Here is a 12,915-nt window from a genome sequence, read left to right as displayed (position 1 = left end):
GGAGGCGAAATGCAAACACGCCTGTGTGCTTGCGTTGTAGCGCACGTTAAATAACCCTCGGATGTTTAAAATTAATCCGGAGCCCTCCAGTACGGCGTGCCTCATAATCAAAACTGCTTTTGGCTCGTAAAACCCAAGAAACAAGACGAAAAACTCTATTTTCTGGGTGGGATTCTTCCATAGATTGCCATGCGCTGGGCATGTGATAACAAAACACAAGACTTGTCACCATATTGTACAATATATAAGGTGTTGAACAGCGATAGATTGCTAACCAAACAAGCAGAAAATATGTGTATAGCACGATACCCCATTCTTGCTAAATAGTAAAAAAACATTCCCTTTCGTATCAGGGTAACTTTGCTAACGTGGCATTGACTATCATAACTTGCCGGCATGCTGTTCTAGCGAACTGCTATAGCACATGACCTTGTTTGCATTCATGGGCACTGTCGTTTTGAACATACGAATAGTATATTCGTATGTAATAGTATATTCGTATACTGGCCGATGGCTGTTCTGCGTACTAAGTTGTTTTCTGTTTTCCTTTGTTCTTAGTTCTCTTTTTCATAGTGTCATGGCTTTACTGGTAATGCTTCTACAGTTCTAGTGGTAGTCTGCACTGTGATAGGAGATTCAGTTGCGTTAGATAAATCGTGTTCTGTGGCATTGGATAGCGAACGGGCCTATGCTTGATATGGGATGTTTTCGTCCATCGATCTTATTCCTTTCTCCATTAGCTGTTCATTTGTTTTTCCTCTTGCTTCTACGTTCGTTCTTTGTGTCTACTTTCTTCACATATGCCTTTGGCTGTTGTTTGTTTCTTATGTTTCAAGAGAAAGCCAGCCTACTGGTGGCATAATATTCCGGGCTGGCATCATTAATGAGCGACCACCCTGCTTTCGACTTTGTTCTAGGCCGTTCCGCTGATGCAAGGTTGCGTCGAGGAGTGTTTCCGGGCGATGGACCGCAAGCTCGCAGGCTCCGACGGCTGCGTCGAGGTGTTCGAGCCATACTGCATTATGGCCACTGACTTCGGTCTTCAGTTCTTCGCCGGAGCACGCATGGACATCCAGCGGGACGACGCAGCTTCGCTGGCCCTGTACAAGGCGGCACGCGGAAGCGTCGGCCAGTTTGGAGGCACAGCGCTTTTTTTTCTCAGTGAGTGGTTTATTCGAGGAGCCAATATAAGCAACGTTATGTTCTCCTCAGACCCGGAAGAGAGAAAATTGTTCGATATGTGTGTTTGACCTAACAGTGGAAATAAGACGAAACCAGGCACCAGGCACGAGAGGAAGACCTGCCAAAATTAAATTGTTGGTTCAACGTCCCCAAAAAGCACAATGAGTTATTAGGGAATCAGTAGAGGAGGGCTGTGGATTAAGTTAATGAACCTTCGATTATTTGTCGCGCACACCAAATACGGTACGTAATTATTAGCCCAAGCTATTTTACATATGTCGTATGTCGAAGCTGGAATGACCACAACGGAATGACCACGACGGCATCGAAACGACAGTATGACTACGAATGCATGACGACTGCATAAAGACGACTGCATAATACCACCAACATGACGAGTGTCGGAGGACGAAGTTGAAATGCGGACGATACAACGAACACAGCGGTACCATAACCCTGCGTCGGCGAAAAGGCCGGAGGACGATGGCATGACGTGGGTCTACTGACGAAGCTGGCAGACAGCTTGGGTCACTGGGTCGGCGTGAGAAAATAGATAAATCGATAGCGAGATAGATAGACTGACAGATAGTCCATGGTTTGAACGGGCAGTTCATCGGGCTGCTGTGTGGCAGGAACAGGGTTCAAAGCCAACCGTCGGAACTAACTTGGATCAGTGGGCATGTGGAATTGTGCATCTATGCTGCGCTCTTCAATGAGCCTCTTTGAGGCCAGAATGGGTCACTGGGGTCACGGTACTGCGTATGTGGCATTGGTTTGTCCCGCTCTTCCATTAATCTCTTTCACCCTGACTTTGAGCATTGTGCATGTGCCTATGTGGTGTGCCAATGGGAGCGTCCCGGTCTTCAATCAACGTATTTAGTGCCAATTTCTGTAACTAGCTAATTGCCATTGGGAATATTCCGCTCTATAATGATAAATACATCATTTTGATGTTTCCGATGATTGGTGCAGTTGATAATGATGATGATGATGAAAAACTTTATTGAATAAAAAAAGAGGCAAGAGAGCGGGAAGGGTGGGTCCCTAGTCCAGGACTACAGTGGCCGTTTCCGTACGCTCAGCCTGGTCTAAGAGACCCTTCTGGATCTACAAGTCAGCTCGAGCGAGGACGGCCTCCCAGGGATCCCTTAGTGAGGTCAGTATCAGGGGCGAGTTAATGTTCGGTGGCCTACATATACATTCCCACATAATGTGGGGAAGAGAAGGCCGCCCCCCACACCAGGGACATTGACCGGCATATACTGCTGGCCACATTGCGTGCCACAGTCCCAAGTGCGGAAAAGTGTGAGTTTGGATTTTCCTGTACTTCCGCGTGCCTCCTACTCCGAGCTACGGATGCGGAAACGCGTAGATTTGTCGTTCGCGACGCTGGTGCTCGAGGATGTCGTGCGGGGTGTGGTCCTTTGGTATTTTACTTGGGGCGTCAGTCTGTTCGCTTCGCTAGTTCGCGAGCTAGTGCGTTCGCCCGTTCGTTTCCTGGGACTCCCGAGTGTCCCGGGCACCATGTAATGCCGTGTGATGCACCTAGTGTTTCGCCTAGTAGCTTGAGGGTTATGCGCGGTAGACGTCCGTTTATGAACATCCGGCATGCTGCTTGCGAGTCTGTCAGGACCGCTATCGCGTTCCCGCTTGCGTCTGCTTGTCTGATCGCTAGAGCTATTGCAGTTGAACCCGTGCCGAGCGTGCCCTTTCTTGAGGCGCTCGTAGACGGCACCGCATGTGCAGTCGGAAGCAGCGTGCTGTAGCAACAGTGCAGCGGAAGAGAAGCGCGGCTGCATTTTGCCAAGCCGATTAGTCGATGGGAGATTTAGCCCAGCCGAATGTACCATTAGAAAACGATTGAAGTTTATCCTGTGCTGCGTAGAATAGAACCCACCGGAATAGTAGGACCTCTTTCTAGGAAGTGGGAAGCTGTGCCAGAACTTCTGTTTTGATTTTTTCGTTGCTTCCAGATCTCCTCCCTGACAGTCGATTGCTGCACAGAATTATCATCGCCATGCAGTCTATCTTCTCTCAGCTACCCTCCGACGAGATGGTAGACAGGATGCTTCCTATCATCAATCACCGCAGAGCAAACCCTGATGTAAGATATCAAGTTTCTTCACATATACTGGATCTAAACCTTGTTATCATTGATTGGTCAGTCAACCCGGACACATTCTTTGTGCCATAGTTAAATAGTGCTGTCCTCAAGGCATGTCGCCCTCACTTCTAGGAGCTACCAGTTTGAAGTGCCGAGTGTAATGAAACTACAAAGCCACTCTAAAGCGCGTTCATCACTACATTGACGTGATTCCATACGCTATGAACTGTTATCACAGATAATCGAGTTAAATAAATAAATATGTATATATCTTATTTCAGTAAGCATGCACTCTCGTATGGTGCTCACTTAATAACGATGTTGGCCTAAGGTGCGGCCTCTTCTTGAGCAATTTCGTTTTTCTCTCGCTTCGCCGACTAAACGCTTAGGTGCTTCAAGATAACATCGCCGCTGACCTAAAGTTAAAGTAATATATTAGAGCCTCAGTGTGCCTGAAGCGTCACCTTGCAGACAGCAGAACGTCCGTAAACAACAAGATGTCGTTAGAGTGGTACATATTGGCAACGCTATTGCGAAAAAAGTTTTGTGAGCTTCCTGACGTAATATTCATTAGTAAGCGCAACTTGTAGTCACTGCTACCGGGTTAACAAAGAATTATATCACCTTTCTTTGTAGTAAAATGCTGTTTGGCGAATATTATTGACAGGTGCCACTGAATAGCGTATTTGCCTGCCTGAGGCGAATAGAAATGTTCAAGGAAGACAACCATCCTATCAAATTGAATCGAATTGAACACCGAGTGCTCAATCTTTGTGAACGAAGTGAATTATAAACGTTGCGTGGAGTTCACTTGGTAAAAAAGTAGGGTTGGGCAAATATTGTAAGTTTCGAATACGAATCGAATATTACACACTGATTATTCGGAGCCATATTCAAAGATTAACTTTCCGGCTTTTTTGAATATTGAAGCTCGAAAGATACTTCGCAGAAACAGATTGTGAAAGTGCAACTATGGTTCTCCGCCTGCTAAGCATAGTATTACAAATTATCAGAAATGAAACGACAAACGTTTTCTAAGCAATGCCGAAACACAGGAGGAGGAGGAGGAGGAGGAGGAGGAACAAGCTTTTATATAAACCAGCAGTTTAGTTGGCTGGGCCTAGGCCTCCCACGTGGGGACATAGAGGTCTTGCCTCTTCGCCGCCTCGCAGGCTTGCTGGGTAGCCCAGAGTTGGTCGTCGAAGTAGGAGCTCCGCAGGGCGGCGTGCCATCTCGACAAGAGGGTCACGGTATTATTTGTCGGATATTGGTATTTACATTCCCATAGTGAGGCTGCCTGAGTCTTACAGATCTTGCAAATGTTACTATAGGGTAGGTGTCTGGGTAGATCCTGTGGTAACGTGTTAGTGAGGGGTACGTGTTTGTCTGTAACAGGCGAAGGGTGGTTGTCTGTGCTCTTGTTTAGCTTCTGATGAGGGATGGGGAAAGTTCTTCTTTCGAGATAGAATGATTTCGTAAGGTCGTTGTAGCTGGTGAGGCGATCGCGTTCCGCGGGTGCACCTGCGCTGTCTCCGGCACAGTTCACAAGGCCTCATGCTACGGAGTGAGCGACCTCGTTGAGGTTGGTGAGGTGCGGATGTACGTCACCGGCGTGTGCTGGGAACCAGACGAGAGTGATTTGCTTTTCAAGTGAGTGAGGGGCTTGGTGTAGGATGCGTAGCGCTTGTTTTGAAATACCACCTTTGATGTAATTGGTGATTGCCGTGCGGGAGTCGCTCACGATGGTGTGGCAGTCCGGATCGAGGCTAGCCAGGGCGATGGCCACTTCCTCGGCCGTCTCGGCGTTTTGGGTTACGATGCTGGCGGCATGATTGAGCGAGCAGCCTACTGTGGTAGCCGCGGCGAAGCGATGTCCGTCCTGATATTCAGCTGCGTCGACAAAGGTTACGCCCGTTGTGTCGCCATAGACTTTAATGAGGGAGGCAGCCCTTGCCTTCCGACGTTCGTTATTGTAGTCCAGGGTGCATGTTTTTGGGGATAGGGCCGGCATGTAGCCAAGTCTGTGCGTCGGGTGTAATTGGGTATTTGTCTCCATGTTGACGGTGGTAGGTGATGCAGAGTTTAGTTAGAATGTGCCGGCCCGTTCCTGTGAGAGTGAGACGCTCCAGATATGATCGACGCTGTGCTTCGATTAATTCGTCTAGGGTGTTATGGAGTCCTAATCGTAGTAAAAGTTCAGTGCTGGTGTTGTTTGGCAGTCCTAAGGCTAGCTTGTAGGCGCCGCATACAATGATGTCCAATTAAGTCTTTTCTGCTTTGTACCAATTATGGAAGGCGGCGACGTACGTGATGTGACAGATGACGAACGAGTGAACAAGGCGGATGAGGCTTTCTTCCTTCATGCCCTGTCGCCGGTTGGTCACTCGTTTCAGCAGCCGCAACGTATTGGCCGTCTGTCGGAGGACCTTGGATATAGCAGTTGAACTTGCACCGTTGGCTTCGATGGTCATGCCGAGAACTCGGATAGTGGAGACCACGGATATGGTTCCACCATCCCTCATGTGAAGTTGGATTTTCTCGTAGCGGCGTTTGCGCGTACATCGTAGGGGTGGGCGTCGACGGAGCGTGGGGCGGTATAGGAGGAGCTCTGACTTGTCGGGGAACATCGAAGTCCCGTGCCTTCGAGATAATTTTCGACGGCATCGATGGCGTCTTGCAGAGCGGTTTCAATTTGTCCGTCGCTGCCCTTTGTGGTCCAGATGGTAATGTCGTCGGCATAGATGGTGTGTCCTATGCCGTCGAGCTTCTGGAGTTCCTGTGCTAATCCGAGCATGACGATATTGAACAGCATTGGGGAAATGACGGAGCCTTGTGGGGTTCCCGCGCATCCGAGAGTGAATTTCTCCGATTGAATATCTCCAACCGAGAGGAACGTCCTTCGGTTGGTTAGAAAATCTCTTGCGTAGTTGGGAAGAAGAAGAAGAGCCGAGCGGAGTAGACGTGCTTCGCATTGGCTCTGTCGACTTTCCTTATTCTTGCAAGAAATTCACATCGGAGGACCAAAGTGTTTGTCAGAAGGCCTTCCTGAAGTCATCCGGAACCCCCATGAGAAGTTTGAAGACCGTGAGTGCATATTATTTTGCGCTTTTGGACTTTGAAGTTCTCCGGGGCGGCGCTGCCGTGTTAAGCCTGACGCCGCCGTACGTGGCAGCGAGGAGGTAGGCGAGGCGTTCCGCCGCCTTTGCCGCCGCTCGCTCGCTTGCTACGGTTTCTCGACGCTCACTATGGCGCACATCGCTGGATCCCAGCCGGTCGCTTCTACTTCTACCGGAGGGAGTGGAGATGGTGCTGTTTTACAGCCCCACCCGCCCCCGGTGCTATTGTACAAGCTACCGCCGGGCCTTCGTCGCAAGAAACCACTGCCATGGACTTCCAAGACATCTCGGAAGATCGCCATGACGACTCTGCCATTATGGATGAGGACCTTTCGCAAGGGACGCCATCGGAATGTCCTTATTCCAATTGGTCTCTACACCTCAAGCGAAGAACGAAGAAGAAGCTCGCCAGAGGCGAGCAAGTACGCGTGGCAGGCAGGGTGATCTCTCCGGTATCACCCTCCTCAACCACCGCGTTTTCATCAACATCCCACGCAGCTGCAAGCGCTGGGGCATCAAAGAAGCCTTCTTTTAAGAAGAGGCGACGACTCCCCCCCCCCCTGCCACGTAGCGACTTCAAAATCATCATCCGGCCCAAGAAAGGCCTTCAGGTGAAGAGCTTCACCAACCACCAAATCTCGAAAGCCGTCTCGGCCGCCTGCGGAGGAAAAGTTGACGATTCGCATTTCCTCGTGCGCTTGAGACCCGGTTCCAACATAATCATTGTTAGTACCCCAGATCAGGAGGTCGCCGATATTGCGCGCAAGATCACGCGGATTGTGTTAGGCGGCAACCTTTACGAAGTTAACTCTTACGTTGCGGCACCGGACGGAGTGGCCCGGGGCGTCATTCATGGAATCGACCCGGATACCCCGCCCGAGGAGCTTATGACCCACCTAAGGGTGAGGACCCAAGGCGTGGAAATCGTGCAAGCCCGCATGCTGGGAAAGACCAAGACGGCCGTGATCACGTTCAGCTCTCACGTAGTTCCACGATACGTCTACTACTACGGAGGGGAGACCGAGTGCCACCCCTACAAGCCCACAAAACAAATCTGCTACGTGTGCCAGCGCATGGGACACCGATCGGACGTTTGTCCTACCCCGAACATCAAGATATGTCTAGCTTGCGGGACGCACGACCCCACGGACGACCACGAGTGCTCGCTCAAGTGCGCAGTCTGCGGCGAAGCCCATGCCACGGGGTCTCGCGAGTGCAAGCAAAGGCTGAAAAACAACAGTACTACCACCAAAAAGCATCCTCCGCCCGGAAGGTGGACGGAAGACTACGACAATGGTGGAGGAAGGACAAGGCGAAGCCACCTGCGGTGGTTCAGCTCGGAGTCGTCGGCGAGCCGTTCGAGGTCCCGGGCCCAGTCCAGGTCGAGGTCCCGGTCCAGGTCGAGGTCCCGGTCCAGGTCGCGATCCCAGTCCCAGTCCAGGTCCAGGTCCCGATACCGCTCGGAGTGGCCAAAGCCAGGAGAGAAGCAAGGGCAGCGGCTGCCTTCTACCTCGTCATGCACGTCTAAGCAGAAAAACCATTCGGGCAAGAAGAAACAAGCCAACAACAAGGTGAGCCGGAATCAGTCTAGTACCTCCTCCGCTCAAAATACCAGTGACAATAGTAACTGCTCCCCAGAATGTACGCGCATTAGGGAAGAAAATAAAAAACTCAAAGCTCAGGTTAATGACCTAAATCAACGCATGCAACGCTTAGAAGCGATGCTAAGCAAAACAAACAACAACACACAGGCAGGGCCGCAAAGCGGAACGAAAGGCTACCAGCCCACCATTTCCATTCCTCCCCCCTCAAGAACCACCACGCCCTCCTCGCTCCCTGGTGCTGTCTCGGCAGCAGCAGGCATGTCAAGTGTAGTCACCCTCGAAAGCATTTATGCTACGATGCAGCAGATGCTTTACCAGATGGGCGAATTGAACAATAAAGTCAAGGAGAACACACTAAGCAGTGAAGACCTTGAAAGAAGAAGACCTTGAAAGAAGAAAGAAGACCTTGAAAGAGACCGAGCGGGGCAAAACCAATCGTCTTATCAATCCCCTTCCTTTACCTTTGTGCCCCTGCCATCAAATTACTGCGACCGACTCGAAATCCAGCGACTCAACCGCAGGATTTATCCTCCCCCTCACAAAAATCTCAGCACTGAAGAGGCAATAGCCCTCAGACTTATCCAAACAAACACATTCCCAAACCTACACAGATACAGCAAAATATACCCACAAACATATCGCGGCATCTGCCCCTGGTGCGGCGACACACGCCCTACACTCTTTCACATCTCGTGGGGGTGCGGGGGCAAACCTCAACATTTAAAGACGCCTAACACGTCATTTGAGCGGTGGGAGGTACAGCTGACCGGCGATACCCTGGCGGGACAACAAGCTCTCGTCCAGCAAGTACGTCGAGCAGCCATGGCCAGTGGAGTCCTGGAATGAGGACACCACCCACTCGTCCTCAAGATCAACGATCTGAATGGTCTAAATAAATGTTTTTCTCTCTTTTCTCTCTCTCTTACGTAGTTGTAGGTGCGCTCGCCGAGGTTGAGCAGGGAGATGCGTTCGAGGATAGTAGAGTGCGTGACATTATCAAAGGCGCGCTCGAGATCGTGGCCCAAGATTGCTTTCGTGTGTCGGGATTTGTCGTCGAGGATTTGATGCTTGAGTTGGAGCATGGCGTCCTGGGCTGAGAGATGCGCTCTAAAGCCGATGATTGAGTAAGGATATGCGGACGTATCTTCGAGGTGAGAGTTTATGCGGGTAAGGAGTGCATGCTCCATAACCTTACCGACACACGAGGTTAACGAGATGGGGCGGAGATTGGCAAGGCTATATGGCTTGCCAGGTTTTGGAATTAGAATTACTTTGGCCGTTTTCCATGAGGGAGGAATGGACCCTTGGCGCCAGCAGTCGTTAATGTACTCGGTGAGCTGTTCCACTGAGGGGTCGTCTAGGTTTCTTAGAGTTTTGTTGGTGACGCCATCCGGACCTGGGTCTGAACCGCTGTTGAATTTGCGAAGAGCAGCGTGTATCTCGGCCCCGCTGAAGTCCTCATCGAGGGCTGAGTTCGAGGACCCCGCGTACAGGCCGTGAGGCTTTGCGGGCCCGGAGGGGATGTACTTTTGGCATAAGGTATTTGAGACGTGGTCCTGGCTGTGCGCCTTGGTTTCTGTGAATAGGAGTTTGGTAAGACGATCCTGCTGTTGTGAACGGGTGCTGGTATTGTCAAGAAGATGTTGTAGGATTTTCTACGAGCGCGAGTGGTGGAGTTGCCCGTCTAGAGAATTGGAAAGCTCCGCCCATTGCTGCTGAATAAGGACTCGGCAGTGTTCTTTGATATTCTCGTGAAGTAGTGCAACCTTTTTCCTGAGTCGTTTGTTGAGTCGTTGACCATTCCACCGGGAGAGGATGGACGTTTTGGCTTCAATGAGGTGGGCAAGCCGACTATCCATGTGTTCAGTCGGGGCATCGGTTTTGATAGTGCGAGTAGCCAATTGGGCATCTGATAAAAGGTCGCACGACCAAGATTCTATATCGGTGATCGGGGTGTCTGTCGTTTCTGCTGTGCGATGTTTGCGGAAGGCGTCCCAGTCCACCCACGCGAAATCCCTCTTTCTCGTAGATAGAGCTGTGAGGTGCGGGATAGTAATTTCAATGATAGAATTATCGTTGCCGAGGTCATATTCAGTATTGCGTCATTGAGCGTTCACTGAATTTTTGGTGAACGTGAGGTTGGGCGTCGTGTCTCGCGCAGTGGAGGTGCCGAGGCGTGTGGGGAACGTCGGGTCTGTGATGAGATTGAAGCCGAGATCGTGGGAGTCTTGCCAAAGGTTTCGGCCCGCAGCGGAGCAGTGTTTGTAGCCCCAACCTGTGTGCGGCAGGTTGAAGTCGCCGTCGATGACGAGGGGGCTGCTGCCTGCGGCGTTCAGGGCCTTTTTAAAGAGCGTTAGAAAGCGACTGTGGCGTAGGGACGGTGCGTTATAAATATTGAGGATGAAGATGCCGTCCGTCCGCTTTTTGTGAGGGATGAGTTCAATGAAAAGGTGTTCGGTGCGACGGTCGTGAAGATCGTGTTCGATTGCGGTGATTCTGTGTCGGACGAGCGTGGGCACACCGTGGGGGGCGTTGGCAGCGATGAAGGGTTGATATCCGGGAAGGGTGATCGGAGTGTCGTGCGTTTCCTGGAGTATGAGTACATCCAGTTGACGTGAAGATGTGCGAAGGTGTTGATGAAGAACGGGCAGTTTGTGGCGGTAGCCTCGACAGTTCCACTGCCATATCACTGTGTCGGTGTTTCTGTGTGCCATGATGATGATCTAAGAGGCCGCCGGTGGCGGGGCGGGAGTGTCATGAGCGATTCCGCTCGCGTCTGTGATTATAGCCGGGGTGACGGGGGTGGACGTGGTGAAAAGGGTCTGGAGGTTGTTTTCTATGGCGGTGACTCTTTGCATTACGGCGAGCAGAGCGTTGTGGAGACTTTCGACGGTGCTCTGTAGCGACACGAGCATGTCTTTGACTTCGGAACGCACTTGCCCCGTAGTTCCTCCTTGGAGGGCTCTCTTTTTTGGGGCCGGCGTCGGGGCTTCCTCTGAAGGTGTGACGCTAGGGGTTTCTGGGGCTTTGGGTGTGGGTTGTGTTTTGGGTTGCTTTAGGCTCTGAACCTCCTGTGTGAGTTTTTGAATTAAGTCGCGCATAACTGCATTTCCTCTCTTAAGTTGAGCAATGACAGCATTGTCTGTGTTTTGTTTAGTTGTAGGGGGGGGGGGGGACGTGACCGGACCCTCTCGCGAGACGCGTGTTACAGCCTCTGAGAAGCTCACCTTTTCTGAAACCTGTCGGCCTCTCGGGGTCGACGTGGATCTTGACCGGGAACGGCCTGCTCCTGGTCCGGAGCGCGAGCGCGAGCGGTGTTTGGTGTCCATGGGCGGGAGATCACTTGGTTGAGGTGTTGATTGTTGCGGCGTGCGTTGTTCCCAGACGCGTTTCCGGATGACGTAGGGCATTTTGCATTTGGCTGTGCACCCTTTGTCCGCCGTGGGGTGAGGTACACCACGCAGCGTGCACTTGGGGGTGCACTGATGGTGTTGGTCGGGATTGCGGGCGCCGCAGCTCCTGCAGATCTTGTTGTTAGGGAATGGACAAACATCCATGCGGTGCCCGAGACGGCCACAGTGGTAGCATAAGTCAATTTGCTTGCGGTACAAGGAACAGGGGATCAGCAGTTCGGACCAGGTACCGCACACTGGGTCCGTCGAAGGCGATGACGACGGTTGTGGTGGAACCGATGCGCTTGGCGGCCAGGGCTTGCGGATTGCGGGCATTAATGATGCTTACGTCGATTTCCTGGGCGCTGTCGGTGAGGGGAATACATCGGATAACTCCTTTGGTGGTGTTGTCAGGGTCTCCCTCGTATGTGTTGACTTCATGGGTGACACCATTGACATAGATATATAGATTTCATGCGCACGTACCTGTCAGCATTTTGCGGTCGGGGCGTGCTGATAACGACGATGTTTTGTTGAACGCTCGGGCAGATCGTGTCGTCTTGGGTTTCTTCTGGGCTAAGTTGTGTTGCTTGGAAAATGGCTGCAGTCACTGTGGGGCTGCCGACTTTGGGGATATTTAGTGCCCCTTTAGGTCTGACGATGATCTTAATTTCGTTCTCGGGTAATTGGGGCATACATCCGGCCTTGAGAACTTGGGATTTAACGTTCTTCCGGGTTTTAGAGCGAGAGCGGGGGTCTTGCGATTGAGGTGGGTCATCGAGAGATGAATTTTGGCCACGCTTCTCCTCGGTACGGCGGGAACGGGCGGTGCGCCAGCCCATTTCGGCGGTCAACTCTTCTGGGGTGATGTTTTCACCGATTTCTTGAACCTTCATTCTCGGCGCGCAGCCGGCGCGTGCTTAGGCTTAGCGCGGCGATGGCGTTGTCGTGGCACAAAAACGTTCGTAACACCAGGAAAAGAAGTGTCCCACCTGAAAACTAGGTGTCCACGGAATCCTGGTGACTTCACGAATCGAGTGATGTAAAATTCAGGCCAATAGTCGCCAGAAATCACTGCGAAATTACTTGGTGAAGCCGGAGCCCAGCTGCTCTCAGAGCTGGTCGAGCGTCGTCTTCTTCCTCCCCCGAAACACAGTGATTATTAACTTTTTTTTCGGGTGCATGGCCTAAGCCTACGTGCCTGACGGCATGTGATTTGAGGTTGTAGTCAATCACGTTGTGTTGTAATCAATAATTTAGTGTTTTTGGCAGTCTAGTCGTGTAAAAGCTTTATCCTTTAACGCAACAACCTCAAATGTTTTCCTATAAACGGAGACTTTTACAGGTGATAACGGCATACAATTCGTTCTGCTGCTTTTTTTCTTTTTTTACCGCAACTTGCGATATTTTTGGTAACAATTTACTTAGCGGCTATCATTTATTTAGCAGCCATCTATCCCCGGAAAGCTTAAGCTTGCTTGCAATCGGGCTGCATAAATTCGGAAGGCTATTCGTAC

At 51.2% G+C, this 12,915-nt stretch overlaps 1 protein-coding gene across 3 annotated transcripts in view; it reads left to right on the top strand.

Annotated features, from left to right (window-relative positions):
* Nucleotides 1–12,915, top strand: part of LOC119453582 (cytochrome P450 3A31) — a 234,461-nt gene that overhangs the window by 49,754 nt on the left and 171,792 nt on the right. For all 3 annotated transcript variants that reach the window (XM_037715632.2, XM_049668265.1, XM_049668267.1), the window contains exons 6-7: nt 918–1,161; nt 3,156–3,286. In XM_037715632.2, the coding sequence (XP_037571560.1) occupies nt 918–1,161; nt 3,156–3,286 (375 nt within the window). The remainder of the gene's footprint in view (nt 1–917; nt 1,162–3,155; nt 3,287–12,915) is intronic.

This window comes from Dermacentor silvarum, chromosome 5 (genome assembly GCF_013339745.2).
Source record: "Dermacentor silvarum isolate Dsil-2018 chromosome 5, BIME_Dsil_1.4, whole genome shotgun sequence".
NCBI classification, from domain to species: Eukaryota; Metazoa; Arthropoda; class Arachnida; order Ixodida; family Ixodidae; genus Dermacentor; species Dermacentor silvarum.
The sequence above is the reverse complement of the archived record's forward strand: the minus strand, read 5'-3'. Positions and strand labels throughout refer to the sequence as shown.